The sequence below is a fragment of the Oncorhynchus kisutch genome, linkage group LG5, assembly GCF_002021735.2.
Source record: "Oncorhynchus kisutch isolate 150728-3 linkage group LG5, Okis_V2, whole genome shotgun sequence".
In the NCBI taxonomy this organism is placed as follows: Eukaryota; Metazoa; Chordata; class Actinopteri; order Salmoniformes; family Salmonidae; genus Oncorhynchus; species Oncorhynchus kisutch.
In genome coordinates this window covers 36,073,001-36,090,794 of record NC_034178.2, presented here as the reverse complement: position 1 = coordinate 36,090,794, position 17,794 = coordinate 36,073,001, and the positions used below count along the sequence as shown (strand labels likewise).

General features: G+C 45.4%; 1 protein-coding gene across 1 annotated transcript; it reads right to left on the bottom strand.

Annotated features, from left to right (window-relative positions):
• Positions 1 to 3,711: 3,711 nt before the first annotated feature.
• Positions 3,712 to 11,958, bottom strand: LOC109890979 (cytochrome b-c1 complex subunit 1, mitochondrial-like). Its single transcript, XM_020483196.2, has 12 exons — positions 11,795 to 11,958; positions 10,743 to 10,883; positions 10,503 to 10,589; positions 10,233 to 10,362; positions 7,782 to 7,980; positions 7,550 to 7,629; positions 7,295 to 7,410; positions 6,455 to 6,759; positions 6,233 to 6,318; positions 5,790 to 5,878; positions 5,569 to 5,644; positions 3,712 to 4,205 (listed from the first exon to the last, which is right to left on the bottom strand). Exons 1-12 carry the CDS (start codon positions 11,855 to 11,857, stop codon positions 4,141 to 4,143), a joined length of 1,437 nt encoding a protein of 478 aa, XP_020338785.1. The 5' UTR covers positions 11,858 to 11,958; the 3' UTR covers positions 3,712 to 4,140.
• Between the last annotated feature and the right edge of the window lie 5,836 nt (positions 11,959 to 17,794).

Here is a 17,794-nt window from a genome sequence, read left to right as displayed (position 1 = left end):
ACAGCAAGGAACAGCTTGAAATAGATACGTCTTGAACGGCTGAAAGAATACCCAGTCTCCCCAGCAGACCCAGAGTCATAGATAGAGCACAGATGTTGATGATCACTTTAATCATCAATCGTATACAACGTCTAACCAAAGTTTGACTTCCGCTTTATCCCAACCCCTCTGAAAGACACGCATACAGGTTGGAGCAGGGGGTTGCCGCACTGGGGTCCTGTGGAGCAGTTTTGGGGGTTGCTTTGCTCAAGGGCACAACGGCAGGCAATGGCATTTAGGATTTGATATCAGCAGCCCTCCGGTTGCCAGCTCACTTCCTGACCAATTTTTATCGCTTGAACTGGCAACCCTACGTTGAGTAAAAGTCTAAAAGTATTTGGTTTTAAATATACTTAAGTATCAAAAGTAAATGTAATTGCTAAAATATAAAAAGTATGAATCATTTTTAAGTCCTTATATTAAGCAAACCAGATGGCACCATTTTCTGTGTGTGTGTGTGTGTGTGTGAATAGCCAGGGGCACACGCCAACACTCAGACATAATTTACAAACAAGGCAGTAGTGATGACCAGGGATGTTCCCTTGATAAGTGTGTGAATTGGACCATTTTCCTATCCTGCTAAGCATTCAAAATGTACTGAGTACTTTTGGGTCTTAAGGAAAATGTATGGAGTAAAAAGTACATTATTTTCTTCAGGAATGTAAAAAGTTGTAAAAATATAAAAAGTACAGATACCCCCAAAAATGACTTAAGTAAAAAATATATATAAAATAGTACTTTACACCACTGGTTACCTGCTGCCCTCATAAGGATGTGAGATGATGTCACACGGTCCATATGATACAGTAGCAGAGTTGTATAGCCGGGGGTATGACATTGGTTCTTTAAATAGGCTTTATTCATAGAGATGACAAACAAGATAACACCAATGAGCGGTCTCTCTGCCATTTGTCCACAACTCATCTGTAATGAATTAATATTTTTCTGTGTTCTGTTCCCAGAGATGAGTGGTTGGAAGAACATATTCACAGATTACATGTTGATTGAGTTTTTTTCAGGCATGGAATGGTTAGGTTGCGGTAAGGGTTCAGGTTTGGTTTAGCCATACAGCCAGTCATGTCTGTACAGTGAGAACAGGCAGATCAGTGACGTACCACACGCCCCCGCAAGTAGGGGGGGGGGGGGCACAGTCTCCAGTTGAATCCAGGTGAAAGCTATGATCCCGCCCCCTTAAATCCACTTTAATCAGTTCAGATAAAGAGAAGGAGACAGGTTAAAGAAGGATTTTTAGACCTTGAGACAATTGCAGGCAATTTGCTTTAAAACAGCAACATTTCTTCTCAGCCTAATGGCAAAATTAGTAGAGTAGCTATAAAACTGCATATTTTTCTCCTTCCCCTCTGGCAAAATGTGTCAAATTGTAGGAAGTTAGCTGTTTCCCTGTCCTGGTTTAGACCGCAAAACTGCAGTACGCCATTGAGGCAGATAGTAAATCTACTATCTTGAGAAAAGGTAAATGGTCCAAATAATATTATCATTGGTATGTTTAAGGGAAAGGGGGATAAGGGAGGTACATTTAGAGGGGGGGAGTTGAAGCACAAATAAAGGGAGAGGAGATGCGGTTAAGATGCCGTCAGTAAACAAATGTTTTAAAATTGTACTGCATCAGGGGACATAAACGTAGACATAGTCAACTCTGGTATCATCATAAAATAACATCTGGACCAAACATTTGTTAGTGAGTCAGTCCTTCACTGAAGTGTAAATGAGAATTCCTGTAAAGCAGTTGAACTACAGTGACCTCTCCTGACATGTCTCCATCTATCTGATCCTGCCCAAGCTGATGGAGTTTAGGAGTTGTGTTTGGCATGTATGTATGTGTATATACATACATACATACAGAACAAAAATATAAACACAACATGTAAGTGTTGGTCCCATGTTTCATGAGCTGAAATAAGATTCCAGAAATATTCCATACGCGCAAAAAGCTTATTTCGCAAAAATAAATTTGCCAAAATTTCTTTGCATCCCTGTTAGTGATCATTTCTCATCTGACAGGTGTAGAATATCAATAAACTGATTTAAACATAATTACACAGGTGCATCTTGTGCTGGGGACAATGAAAGGTCACTCTAAAATTAGCAGTTTTTTATCTTAACTGCACAAATGTCCATAAAAGCTGTTTCCAGAGAATTTGTGAACTTCTTAACCATAAGCCACCTCCAATATAATTTTAGAGAATTTGGCGTCCAACCGGCCCCACAACAGCAGACCAGGTGTAACCACGCCAGCCTAGGACCTCCACATCCAGCTTCTTCAACTGCGGGATCGTCGGAGACCAGCCACTCGGACAGTTGATGAAACTGTGGGTTTGCACTACCAAAGAATTTCTGCATAAACTGTCAGAAACCATCTCAGGGAAGCTCATCTGCGTACTCGTCGTCCTCACCAGGGTCTTGACCTGACTGCAGTTCGGCGTTGTAACCGACTTCAGTGGGCAAATGATCACCTTCGATGGCCACTGGCATGCTGGAGACGTGTGTTCTTCACGGATGAATCCCGGGTTCAACTGTACCTGGCAGATGGCAGACGTGTATGGCGTTGTGTGGGCGAGTTGTTTGCTGATGTCAACATTGTGAACAGAGTGCCACATGGTGGCAGTGGTGTTAATAGTATGGGCAGTCATAAGCTACAGACAACGAACACAATTTCAATTTACATCTTTGAATGTACAGAAATACAGTGAGGAGATCCTGAGGCCGGCCCATTAATCTGCCATCCCCCTCATGTTTCAGCATGGTAAAGAACGGACACATGTCGCAAGGACCTATTCATGATTCCTGCAAGCTGAACATTTCCCACTTCTTCCATGGCCTGCATACTCAAGACATGTTACCCATTGAGCAAGTTTGGGATGCTCTGGATTGACGTGTACAACAGCGTGTTCCAATTCCCGCCAATATTCAGCAACTTCGCACAGCCATTGAAGGAGTGGGACAACATTGCACAGGACACAATCTACAGCCTGATCAACTCTGTGTGAAAGAGATTTTGCGCTGCGTGAGGCAAATGGTGTCACCACTTTTTTTATCCATGCCCCTACCTTTTTGTAAGACATCTGTGACCAACCGATGCATATCTGTATTCCCAGTCATGTGAAATCCATAGATTAGAGCCGAATGAATTTATTTCAATTGACTGGTTTCCTTATGAACTGTAAAATCTTTCAAATTGGTTATTTTTGCTCCGTGAAGTTACAGTACATATCCCTTGTTTACTCTTCCCTAGTGACAGGGTGTCACATCACTGGTATCCTTTTGTCTAATCTGTGGGGACATCCAATCAGCCACAATGGGAGAGATCTGTAATTTACTTAACATTTGATAGTCATAGGTCATATTTCAAACATTGGAAGACATGTCATTTCATGACTGGTAATCTCCTCCCTCGTCAATAAAGCGGGTTCATACCATTGACGCTACTAGAAGATCAGTTCATACTAGAGTCATCTTGTCCCTCTGGTGGGTAGAAGTGGTCCCTGCAGCTCAAGTCAGAGGAACACGAGTTTTAACCCAACCAGTGGCTGAAGTAGAACAAGGACTAACTAAATACTGGAATTATGCCATTTGATACAAAAACAAGGATAGAGCATAACATGTTCATTCTTACTAATCTAATTATGTGTGGGACAATGACTCACGAACATGTTTTACTTGAATGTCAGAATGAGTTTATGTACAATAGGACAGAAACAAAACATTGCCTCAATTCATAAATACTTCTCCACAACTGGTTGTACAGTGCTATGATTGTAAAGTATATGCATCACTGGATGTGTTCAGGTGTCCCCAGAACAGTACCAGGTGCCTGAAAAGGCTCAGTGATAATAATCTTCTGTATTACAATCTTCCAAGATCATCCGTGACAAATACAAGGAAATGGAACACAACTTATGCACACCCTCAACACCATGGTTCTCTCCCTCATAACCAATTAGAACTGACATAGTGAGAGGAGAGATGGCCTGGAGTCCATACCGGTCTGTGCTAATGAGCTGAGGCAGTCCTCGGTTCTTTACTCTTGCAGTGATGGGAGGAGTATGGGAGTGGAGGAGCATAGCAACACTATGGGGGATCTTAGAAGCGGAGCCAGTACATGGCACTGCGCATCCTGTTGTAGTCAGGCAGCTGCTCAATGGGGCCTGTACAACAGAGAGAAACAGATGAGAGAAGGACAGAGTCCGGACTTCCAGACTCTATCCTAGACAAGAGGATAAAGGTGCAAAGGCTGCTTGGAAGGAATAGTGGTGCGTGGTAACTAGGGATGCAAATTTCTGTAAATTTCTCTACCGAATTACCAACCATCATTAACCGGTCATCAAACTGATTTTTTTTCCCAATGAAAAATTGTGACCAACAAACTATGCATGCATACAAGGAACTGACATTTTTCATTAAGAGCTTAATGGAAACATGCAACAATAACAAGCCTATTGTCTTAGTCAAAAGACTAGAGCCTATTATTTAACATCCACCTCCTGTAATGAAGCAGACAATTTAACATTCGCCAAAATGCAATAGCGGGCCAACACTGTTCTGAACAGCGCACCCAAGGCTCCCGAGAAGTGCAACGGTCTAAGGCACTGCATCTCAGTGTTAGCAGACATCACTACAGGCCCCGATTCGATCCCGGGCTGCATCACAACCGGCCGTGATCGGGCGTCCGATAGGGCGGCACACAATTGGCCCGGCATCATCCGGGTTAGGGGCAGGTTTGGCCGGGGTAGGCCGCCGTCATAAAATAAGAATTTGTTCTTAACCGACTTCCTAGTTAAAATGAAGGTTAAATAAAAATTTAACTTAATGTGAGCAATTCCATATTAGAAATCTCAGAAACAGAGGGATTCTAATTGCAACAACTACAATGGGTTGTTAGGATGGGGCTGTTAATATGACCTGGATTGTGCTTCTGGACAACAAAAATAAGTTGATATGAAAACCAATAGAACAGGAGAGAATTGCTGGTTAATGTCAAGAGGAAGTCTTTATAAAATAATTGCCTCCACTTTTCATATGGCTGGATTTTGGCAAGGCTACTTTGAAGCAAGGTAAGAATTGCCTCTATGAACTAAAGTAAAACGTTCAGGTTTCAAACAATTCTACTGCCTCAAGGTCACATTGCAAAGTGGCGTGTGACACGCTGATAGCCTCCTGTTGACTATGGTCTACGTGAATGGGAGGTGCGCTTTATGTGTTGAGATGGAGAAATAAAGTAGCTCTAAAATCACGGCCATCAAACAGTTACACTCGATTGCATTTAGAATAGTTATTTGTTGCACAATGACTGGGCTTACGAAAGCACATTTCACTCCGGTACCGGCTTTTTGAGGAGCTGATCTTGTGGGGTCTGACAGGTGATAGGCTATTCCGTTTCTCAAACTAGGCTCTGTATGCTGTGCGCATGTGATAAGATTTTTTTAAACCTAGAGACCGATAAGCATGACCAGTCAAATGTATTTTTCGGCAGCTAAACGATTTAAGTTAACATCCCTAGGGGTAACTTACCAACTGCAGAAACGGCGGGACACTTGTCATAGATGTATTTGGAACAGATGTCACGCACCATCTTGGGCGTCACAGCCTGAGGGGGAGACAGGGACAGAGGTGGTAGGAAGAATATGGGTGAGCGCAGTGGGGGAAAAAACGAGGTGCAGAAATAGCACCCTCTAGGTGGTAGGAGGGTGTAACAGCCGTATGTGTGGTGCAGAGAAGGGGGTTGTACTCACGTTGATGCGGGCGTCCCACTCGGCCAGAGGGATACGGCGGCCGTAGTTCAGGACATGTCTGCCGATGTCATCACATATTGGTGTCGTTCCTACAGGAGAGCAGTAAGGCAGTGTTAGTGGGGACCAAGGAGTACTAGTGCACCATGTCATCTCCAGTACCACCCCAACATTAACATGGAAAAAAACTGCACATTTCTATGTTTCGTAGTAAGAGGAAGATGAGTGTTTCCAATGAAATCAACCAATTAGTAGGCATCACCTACTCACAATTGGTTAAAATCACGATGCATACCGATGTCTTTGGAAACACACATCTTCCTCTTTCAATATAAAACAAACACGCCATTTTTAAACATGTTGATGTTGGGGTGGTGCTGGAGATGAGAACATTTCTGAAATGGCCATTGAAGTTTCTTACGGGCTACATGAGGTAAAGATCTTACCGTTGAGCTGTCCCACCAGGCTGGCCTTGAGGGCATTCTTGGCTCTGGCAATGTCACTCTCTGTCACTGTGGTGCACAAGTTCATCCTTCAGGGAGAGACAGAAAATGGAGGGTCAATACCATCAAATTGAAGAGGTAGAAGGACACAGGCTGAGGACAAGTGTTCGACCAGGACTGCATCCATGTGTAGCTCGAGTGTACGCATTGTAAATCCCAACTAACCATGCGTTCTGTGACCAGTGCATCATGTCGTCGATGTGGTGTTTGTCGGTGACAAAGTAGATGCCCAGCAGACCAGTGTCGCTGTAAGAGGAGTGGAAGGCCTGGAAGCTGTGGCACAGACTCTCCTCTGAGGCTAGACGAGCCAGGCGGCTGCTCAGGTGCTTTCCACCACCGAAAGTGATGTCATAGCTGCCAATGATGGAGTTGGCCACCATGAGAGGCACAATGTCTGGGCTGGCGGCACTGGCACCCTCCACAGCGATGGCAATGTGTGCCAGGGGCATATCGTCATCACGCATGCGGATCTACAAAGAGGGAGACAACACAGGGTTAACAATATGAACAATCTAAATAGAACAAAGAAGAAAAGCTCCGGGCCTCCCGAGTGGCGCAGCGGTCTAAGGCACTGCATCACTACAACCTGGGGTTCCATCCCGTTACCGGGAATCCAACAATTGTCCCAGCGTCGTCCGGGTTAGGGGAGGGTTTGGCCGGGGGAGGGCTTTACTTGGCTCATCACGCTCTAGTCGACTCCTTGTGGCGGGCCAGGAGCCTGCAGGCTGACTTCGATCATCAGCTAAACGGTGTTTCCTCGGTCACATTTGACGCTTCTGGGATAAGCGAACTAGCGTCAAGAAGCACAGTTTGGCGGGTCCTATTACAGGACACATGACTCAACATTCACCTCTCTCGAGCCCATTTGGAGAGTTCCAGCAATGAGACAAGATTGTAAATCACAAAAAAGGGGGTAAAAGTGACAAAGAATAAAACCTGATGGGATACCTGCACCCCTGTTCAGACATCTGTAAATTCAGACAGAGAGACCGGAGCGTTCCTCACCTCGCTGCCAGAGAAGCGGCAGGGGGACAGAACAGGCACAGCATCATCCTCGTACTCAAAGGAAACGCCACTGAAGTGCTGCTTGGCCAACCCAACCAGCTCCTCGTGAGTCACACCTACACAGGAGACAGGCAGTGAGCCGTTACAAACAAGGACGACATTACACACACAAAACAATCAGGGCCGGTTTGTATATGCATATTATACCTCTCTACACAGCCTTAACATGGCAGTGGTAATGTATGGGAGACATACCTCCAGCAGCTGCCAGCACCATGCGGGGGGCCTTGTAGTGACTGCTGATGAAATCTACCAGATCCTGTCGACTCAAAGTCCTGAAGGGAAGAGACAGATCTAAACTAACTCGGGAGTGCTGTGAAGTGTAACAGGATGCTGTAACGGGTATGTGGGCCTTTCCCTAGTGTTTTGGCTTGGCCCTAGCATGCTCTGACCCAATAAGTTTCCCTGGTAGGCTCAGGGTGTGTACCTGGCGTTTTGGGATGGCCCCAGAACACTGTGTCCTAAGGGGGTGCCCTGGAAAGCTGTAGCGTGCAGCAGGTCCAGACACACGTCCTGCAGACTGCCCTCCACCTCCTCCAGCTCTTTCAGTACTACACTCCTCTGCTGCTCAATGTCAGCCTCGCTCAGGACATTGCTCTGCAGCACCTCGGATAACAGCGCCACCGCTGGGAATAGAGTACTGATTCAGTACACACACACACACATATATATATATACACACATAGCCACGACAATAACTAGAGGACATGTAAACTATACTGAACAAAAATAAACATGTAAAGTGTTGGTCCCATGTTTCATGAGCTGAAATAATAGATCTCAGAAATGTTCTATACGAACAAATTTGTTTACATCCCTATTAGTGAACATTTCTCCTTTGCCAATGTAACCCATCCACCTGGCAGGTGTGGCATATCAAACAGTGTGATCATTACACCGGCACCTTGTACTGGGGACAATAAAAGGCCACTCTAAAATGTGCAGATGTCACAACACAATGCCATAGGTGTCTCAAGTTGAGGGAGGGTGCAACTGGCATGCTGACTACAGGACGGTCAACTAGAGCTGTTGCCAGAGAATTTAATGTTAATTTCACTACCATAAACTGCCTCCAAAGTAGTTTTAGAGAACTTGGCAGGGAGTCCAACCGGCCTCACAGCCACAGGCCAGGACCGCCACATCCAGCTGCATCACCTGCGGGATCGTCTGAGGGGGGTGTGAGGGGTGATGAGTATTGGTTTAATAAAGCCCGTTTATGGAGAAACTCATTCTGATTGGCTGGGCCTGGCTGCTAAGTGGTTAGGCCTATGCCCTCAAATGGCCCTTGCACAGTCATGTGAAATCCATAGATGAGGGCCTAATTCATTCATTTCAATTGACTGATTTCCTTACGAACTGTAACTAAGTAAAATTGTTGCTTTTACTTTTGTTCAGTATAATTGACCAAAAGGCAACAGGTGCTTAACAACTACAGTGGATTCGGAAAGTATCCAGACCCCTTCATGTTTTCCACATTTTGTTACGTTAGTCTTATTCTTAAATTTATAAAATTACATATTTACCTAAATCTACACACAATACCCAATAATGACCAAGCAAGAACAGGTTTTTCAAAAAGTATTCAGACCCTTTGCTATGAGACTCGAAAATGAGCTCAGATGCATCATGTTTCCATTGATCATCCTTGAGATGTTTCTACAACTTGATTGGAGTCCACCTGTTGTAAATTCAATTGATTGGTCCTACAGTTGACAGTGCATGTCAGAGCAAAAACCAAGCCATGAGGTCAAAGGAATTATCTGTAGAGCGCCGAGACAGGATTGTGTCGAGGCACAGATCTGGGAAAGGGTACAAAAACTTTTCTGCAGCGTTCAAGGTCCCCAAGAATACAATAAGGGTCTTGGTCAAGGAGATGACCAAGAACCCAATGGTCACTGACAGAACTCCAGAGGTCCTCTGTGGAGATGGGAGAACCTTCCAGATTGGTGGAGTGCTGCAGAGATGTTGTCAATCAAGCCTTTATGGTAGTAGCCAGGCGGAAGCCACTCCTCAGGAAAAAAGGCATGACAGTCGGCTTGGGGTTTGCCAAAAGGCACCTAAAGGACTCTCAGACCATAAGAAACAAGCTCCTCTGGTCTGATGAAACCAAGATTGAACTCTTTGGCCTGAATGCTAAGCGTCACCTCTGGAGGAAACCTGGCACCATCCCTACGGTGAAGCATGGTGGTAGCAGCATTTTGCTGTGGGGATGTTTTTCAGCAGCAGGGACTAGGAGACTAGTCAGGGTCGAGGTAAAGATGAACAGAGCAAAGTACAGAGAGATCCTTGATGAAAACCTGTTCCAGAGCACTCAGGAATTCAGACTGGGGCAAAGGTTCACCTTCCAAAAGGACAACGACACTAAGCACACAGTCAATACAACGCAGGAGTGGCCTCAGGACAAGTCTCTGAATGTCCTTAAGAGGCCCAGCCAGAGCCCGGACTTGAATCCGATCGAACATCTCTGGAGAGACCTGAAAATAGCTGCCGTGATGCTTCCCATCCAAACTGACAAGAGCTTGAGAGGATCGCTGCCAAAGGTGCTCCAACAAAGTACTGAGTAAAGGGTCTGAATACTTATGTAAATGTAATTGTCTAAAAAAAAAGTTTTTGCTTTGTCATTATGGGTTATTGTGTGTAGATCTGATGAGGGGAAAAAACAATGATCCGTTTTAGAATTAGGCTGTAATGTAACAAAATGTGTAAAAGGTGATGGGGTCTGAATACTTTCCGAATGCGCAAACACACTTGCTAAATCTCTATGACGAGGGGCTTATAAAGAACCCCACATACACACCACTGAATTATCACATCTTATAAAACAGTCTCCATTCCTTATTCCTGTCTCATTGTGTCTGCAGGTGTCTGGTTGGCTCACCTTTGGGCAGGTCCTTGGCCAGGGTCTTCATGTAGTAGGCAGTGTGCTCCCGGGAAGTGTATGCACTCAGGTGAGCACCCATGGACTCCACCTGATGCTCCAGGGCCATCTGGGGGTGCTTCTTTGTCCCCTGGGGAAAAGAAACAAAGGGAAAAGGGGGAGAACAAAAAAAGTGTAAAATGCTTTTGGGACAGTCTGGTGCAGTAGTTAAGTGTGAAATCTCTTATGAGACTCAAGGTAGATTGCACAGATGTCACAGCTGTTATGTACCTTGAAAGCCATATGCTCCAGGAAGAACCCAGCTCCATTGTTCTTCTCAGTCTCGTAGCGACTTCCACAGCTGATCCACAACCCAACCTGAGAGAGAGTACAGGTGGAACTTATACCATGCTGCGCAAACAAATAGACAGTCAGGTTCATCTGAAATGTGACTGTATTACGCAATGTTTCCCAAAACCATTGTGAACAGTACTTAGATTGTATAATCAATGACACAGCAGAGGTCCTTACAGTGCATGTGCCGTGTCCAGTCTCCTCGGATGCGATCCTCAGGCCATTGTCCAGGGCAGTGAGACGGGTCTCCGGAGCTCCTAGAAGGCTCTGGGCGTAGGTCACCGTCGCCTGGCCACGCCGTAGAGACAGCAGGATGGGCTAGAGGGAGAGGATAGTCAGCTGTGAATAGATTCTTCAGCAAATAGTAAATTAATTTGGTTGTGTTGATAAAGACTACAGCTGGTGTACAGATTACATGTATGAAATTGCTGAAATAATTTGTAGTAATGGGATGAAGAGACAGCAAAAAAAAAATTTTTTACCAACTCAATGTCATCATGGCCAACAAAAAGGTTAAATGGACAAGAGAAAGTGCTTGTGGGGTGATCTGCTGACTTGATCCCACAATAAGTGATAGCTACCAATTTACACGTACAGCCTGTCGACCTTGCTAGCTAATACATTGGGGGTAACAGTGAGGGGCTATTTTTTATCTTCAGTGAGGGTCCGTCAAGAAAACACTTCACCGGTTAGCTAGCATAGCAGCCCACTACAGTTTGAAGTCAAACTAAACTTCATAGTTAGCTAAGATCATATAATGACTTTCTAGCGAGTTCAACTTAACATATGGCCAGTGGAATGTGATTACCAGTCAGCAAAGCAACTGGTCGACTACTAAAGTATACTGTCATCATTTAGCAGGACAAGAGGTAACCAACATCTGCTAGCTAACTGGTTAACGATTGGCCGAATAGCTAACGTTAAGGACAACGTTAAGGACAATGACCTTGGGTTAGTTCTTAAAATCGAATAAACCCAGGTATAGGTTAACTAACATGATGTCAACATTTCCACTCATATTACGTAATCTACAGTGATGTGTTGCGCCTTCCCTGCCAGTTGACCTTGCGCTAACTCCAATATAATGCTTACCGGCTAGCTATCACTTTGTCTGTATACAGCCACGGGCTTACTTTTTTTCGCTGTGGTGAAGGAAATGCAGATACCAACCAGCAACTTTATTTTCCTTTGCAGACCCCTCAAATGCCAAGATGTTCCTGAATACTTACGCTACGTGCTTTGGCTAGGGCTCGACCCACCGTGCTCCCGACTCGGCACACGGACGCTGCCATCTTTTCCTGGCAAATAAAGAAAGATCAGCTGCGCGCACGTTCTGCAACGTGGACGCCCGCGAAGTCCTTGTATAGAACTGTGACGTCAGCGGTTCACGCAGGCAGCAGCGCCAACAAGTCGGACAAAGGCTACACTACACTGTAGCAGCATACGCTTTTATCTAAATGACAGTAGCATTTCTGGATAATAAACAATCTAGCTAAGTGGATTCGATACTGACTTTATTATAACGAGGTAGGCCTACAATGAATGGTTGCAAAAAACTGCTTAAAACATTAGGCAACAGTAGTCCAATACCCCCCTCTGTCAGGAGCTCTTGTAAGTTCCCCTCCATGCACATATGGTCCTGATCACCCTATGGGTGAGGTTCTGGTGCCTGGAGATGTTCTGGAACCTGATCCCAGCATAGGGTACCAGAGGAGTGGGCACAAACAGGGCAGGGGGCTCCTTGTCTGGGTCTTGAAGGTTGATGGCCTCCAGAGGAAGGACATGGCTTTTGTAATTATCAGGGACAGCAGGGGGCTTATAAACCTGGGGCCTTATAACCTGGGATGTCCATCAGCAGTCCATGGTATGGGACTGGGTGACAAATGGAGGGAGTTGACAAGGCTCAGGCGCTGCAAAATCCAGGACTCTCCGGCCAGGAGCCTCTCAGGAGACAGTAGGGGCTGGACTCTGATGACAGAGGTGAGGTGTCGTACCACAGCCTTCAGCCACCTCTTAGAAGAGGCTTGGGTTTCTCTGCCACAGCCTCGTTGTCCTTCCTTTGGTGATGCCGTCTGGTTCCAGGCTCCGGGGAATTGGATGTTTTTTTAGAATGACGGCGGGCCATTTGATCTGAGAGCCCTCAACAAGGAGGTTGACCCCCATATACTGAGGCACCTCCCTATTGCCTATAGACAGAGAGCAAGAGGGAACATCTGTATAACCTCTTATTCAGGGCAGAGGTAGTCTGGCTAACACCGAACTCTCAAAGTCCTTCTGACATCAGAGTCTGGAATGGATCTTTGGTGTCGGCACAATGTGTCGATAATGATTTGAGTTGTGCTTTTACTGGTTGCCTCCTCTGTCTTTCTCACTCAAACACCCACACACACAGCCTCCGAGTGAGATTTATTTGTTCCCAGTCTTAAATTCAGGAAAACTTAGGTAAAAATGGATTTAAGTGCTACCAGAATGTTATATGTGCAACCAGAGGAGAAAAAAACTAGACCACCTTTACTCCACACACAGGGATGCGTACAAAGCTCTCCCTCACCCTCCAAATGGCAAATCTGACCATAATTATATCCTCCTGCTTACAAGCAAAAACTAAAGCAGGTAGTACCAGTGACTCGCTTATCACAGAAGTGGTCAGATGACGCAGATGCTAAACTACAGGACTGTTTTGCTAGCACAGACCGGAATATGTTCTGGGATATGTTCTGGCAACATCAGCACTGACCTAAAGGCTAGAGGTGCCACTTTCAAGGAGTGGGGCTCTAGCCCGGACGCTTATAACAAATCCCGCTATGCCCTCCACCGAACCATCAAACAGGCAAAGCGTCAATACAGGACTAAGATTGAATCCTACTACACCGGCTCTGACGCTCGTCGGATGTGTCAGGGCTTGCAAACTATTACGTACTACAAAGGGAAGGACAGCCACGAGCTAGCTGCCCAGTGACGCGAGCCTACCAGATGGGCTAAATGCCTTTTATGCTCGCTTTGAGGCTGTTCTGGACGACTGTGTGATCACGCTCTCTGTAGCCGATGTGAGTAAGGTCAACATAAACAGGTCAACATTCACAAGGCCGCAGGGCCAGACAGATTACCAGGACATGTACTCCAAGCATGCGCTGACCAACTGGCAAGTGTCTTCACTGACATTTTCAACCTGTCCCTGACCAAGTCTGTAATACTAACATGTTTCAAGCAGACCATCATAGTCCCAGTGCCCAAGAACGCTAAGGTAACCTGCCTACATGACAACCGACCTGTAGCACTCACGTCTGTAGCCATGAAGTGCTTTGAAAGGCTGGCTCACATCAATACCATTATCCCAGAAACACTAGACCCACTCCAATTTTCATACCACCCCAACAGATCACGCAATCTCTTGCACTCCACACTGCCCTTTCCCACCTGGACAAAAGGAACACCTACGTGAGAATGCTATTCATTGACTACAGCTCAGCGTACAACACCATAGTGCCCTCAAAGCTCATCACTAAGCTAAGGACTCTGGGACTAAACACCTCCCTCTGCAAATGGATCCTGGACTTACTGACGGCCCACCCCCAGGTGGTAAGGATAGGTAACAACACATCTGCCATGCTGATCCTCAACACGTGGGCCCCTCAGGGGTGCGTGCTCAGACCCCTCCTTTACTCCCTGTCCACCCATGACTGCACGGCCAAGCGCAACTCCAACACCATCATTAAGTTTGCCGACGACACAACGATGAGACAGCCTATAGAGATGAGGTCAGAGACCTGGCAGTGTAGTGCCAAGATAACAACCTCTACCTCAACGTGATCAAGACAAAGGAGATGATCATGGACTACAGGAAAAGGAGGCGTAAGCACACCCCCATTCTCATTGACGGGGCTGCAGGGGAGCAGGTTGAGAGCTTCAAATTCCACATCACCAACAAACTATCATGGTCCAAATGTATTTATTTAACCTGGCAAGTCAGTTAAGAACCTACTCTTATTGTCAATGACGGCCTACACCGGCCAAACCCAAATGACTCTGGGCCAATTGTGTGACGCCCCATGGGACTCCCAATCGTGGCTGGATGTGATGCAGCCTGGATTCGAACCAGGTACTGTAGTGACTCCTCTTGCACTGAGATGCAGTGTCTTAGAACACTGCACCACTCAGGAGCCTTGCTACTGTTATTTTATTGTTGCTCTTTAATTCTCAGACTGAAAAATCGTTTTGAACAGACATCAACTCGGAATTCCAAGTTGTAAACTGGCATCTTTCTAGAACTCCGACTTTCTGAGAGGCTTTGAAGCCACTGGTCGGCCATATTGGCACTCCCCAGAAAAACTGTCCCCCATAGGAATGAATGGAATTCTACAGTATTTCAATTAAAGACAAAATTACATGTATTTAAGTATTTTTTTGTTGTAGTGGGGACAGTAAGATATAACATAAAATCAAATGTAAACTTCTAGCTTACATAATATAATTTAAAAGTATGTATTAAGGTGTTCGTAATAGAATAAACATTGCAAAAAGAAATGACATTAATAAATGCATTAAAACTACCCTTTCCTCACTAAAAGGCACACATCTCACCTGTTTGTATATCAGCTGAAAGCCCCCATTGTGTACCCCTCGGTCCAGCCAGAGGTCCAGGTCCACCCAGGGAGTGTCCCCCTGCACGGCAGCACACAGGCGTGTTGTCACTGCTGTAGAGGTGCCCATGGTGGGGCTGGCGTTGATCTCTATCAGCCAAGGCATCGACCTATGGAATAAAATATGTTTAGCTATCTACCTTTTCACTCTTCACTGCCAATAATAACAAATACTGATGTAACTATGTGATATCCACAGAGATCCTATTAAATTGCTAGAGGAGAGATGTCAAACCTTCAAAGTTCCAGAATGGTCCGAAAATGGCAGCCACACTCCCAGTCAGAATGGGCGAGTTCGTTTTACATGACCCGTTGCCCCAGGTAGCCGGAGTTTGTACCCCGGGCCATGCAAAAAAAACTCTCCCTATGATAGAATGTCGCAGCCCTGCCCTCCTTGGGGGAAAACAACCCGTGGTTATATTTGTTACCACATTGGCCCACAGCAAAATCTTGACCTTTTTCCAAACGCAATTTTCTTGTGTGCTTGTTTTAGTCAATTATAAAACTATGGGTTAATTATAAAACAGTGGGTTAACTGCCTTGCTCAGGGGCAGAACGACAGTTTTTTTTACCTTGTCAGCTCGGGATTCGGTTATGGATTCGGTTACTGGCCCAAAGCTCTAACCACTATGCTACCTGCCCTCCCTGGAGTTAGAGATTCCTCAAATGAAAGTTGGGAGGTAAGAAGAGGAATATGAACAGAGGGGTATAGTCAGATAAGTCAGGGTAGGAGAAAAGTATGGAAAACTAAAGGGATGAAAAGGCAGTACTGTAAATCCCACCAAGACTAATGAAGTGACGCATTCCGTTAGAGGAGGGAAACAGGAAGATCAGAGAAAGAGGGTTTGGGATAGAGAGCGGTGAGGATTCTGACCTCGAAACTCATGTTTCTCATCCTCTGCCCCCAGCCTGTAGCAGCGTGGGTATAACGAGTCAGGGTCTGCAGCATCAAACCAAATGATCACAGTGAAAAGGTAAAGAGTTTATTATTTTCAGGGTCTCCCCTGTGAAAGTCATGCAACCTTGGTGGTGAAGGTGCCTGCTTTGGCATAGTGATTGGTCATCTGCTCCTTTTGTAATGAGCGGTTGTCGATTGTCTCTCTATGTGTCATCCAATAGAAATATGACGTTTCGTCCTCATTAAAAAGATGAGCAGTCGTTTAGTCCGACTGTCAAAAAGATGAGTGGAGAAAATCCACCAAAAGGTTGTGCTACAAAAATGTATCATATGAAAATATAAGCCACACACACACACCCTTGAGCAAGGCAATTAACCCCCAACAACAACTGCTCCCTGGGCACCGATGACGTCAATCAAGGCAGCCCCTTGCACCTCTCCGATTCAGATGGGTTAAAAGACACATTTTGGTTGAATGCATTCAGTTGTGCAACTGACTAGGTATCCCCTGTCCTTTTATTGTCGTCTGGGTCTGTCTCTCTGGGCTGTCTAAACAGATCATACAGGGGGGGAGAGAGAACTTTAACTATTTGCACATTGTTACAACACTGTATATAGACATAATATGACATTTGAAATGTCTTTATTCTTTTGGAACTTCTGTGAGTGTAATGTTTAGTGTAAATGTGTCTTTTTATTATCTACTTCACTTGCTTTGGCAATGTTAACATATGTTTCCCATGCCAATAAAGCCCTTGAATTCAGAGAGAGAGAGGGAGGGAGAGTCTATCTACATGTCCTTAAGCATCACATACAGTATATGGACAGAAGGGTTGTGCTATTTTAGAATCTTACCTTTACAGCTCCAGCTGTACTCCACCAGTACTTTGGTTGTCTGCAGTGCCTCACTCTTCCCTCACCAGGTGGCGCTGATACACACACATGTACATAAACACGCGTCAGATACAGTGGCTGTAATAACCACTTACTTTACAAGCTGTTTAAGTGTTACTGTAGGCCAAGTCTGTGTTTAATATGAATAGCTAGTCAGAGTGTTAAGTGTCTGAGGGTTCTGCGTGCAGGCCTGCATGGTGTTTGCTGTTGGCCCTTCTCTGTGGTGAGGTTCAGCAGCATTGGAGTGCGTCGCTGGCACAGGGCTCTGCTCTGCCTGTGTTTACAGGGGTTTCCCTCCTAGAGGGTCTGAATCTGAGGAGGGAAAACAACTCCATCCATCTACATGGTGTTTGAGGTACATGTAGCAATTCAGTGTTCTAATGAAAGTTCTGTATTCAGTCAAAACAAAACACATTGCTGTGACAATGACGCGGAACAATTCGCAGAGTACTAACAAGTAAATAACATGACATGCTGCTAGACACTCTAAGGGAAGAATATAACATCATCACATCTCCATGTAGGCCTAATGTGCACCGCAGATAAATGTCATGAAGTTCACAAACCCCTGGGAGTGTAAATCACCCACCTGTAGCACGTGCTCCAGCAGGTATATCTCTCTGGTCACCCCCAAAACCAATTCTTTCTTTGGCCGCCTCTCCTTCCAGTTCTCTGCTGCCAATGACTGGAACGAACTACAAAAATCTCTGAAACTGGAAACACTTATCTCCCTCACTAGCTTTAAGCACCAACTGTCAGAGCAGCTCACAGATTACTGCACCTGTACATAGCCCACC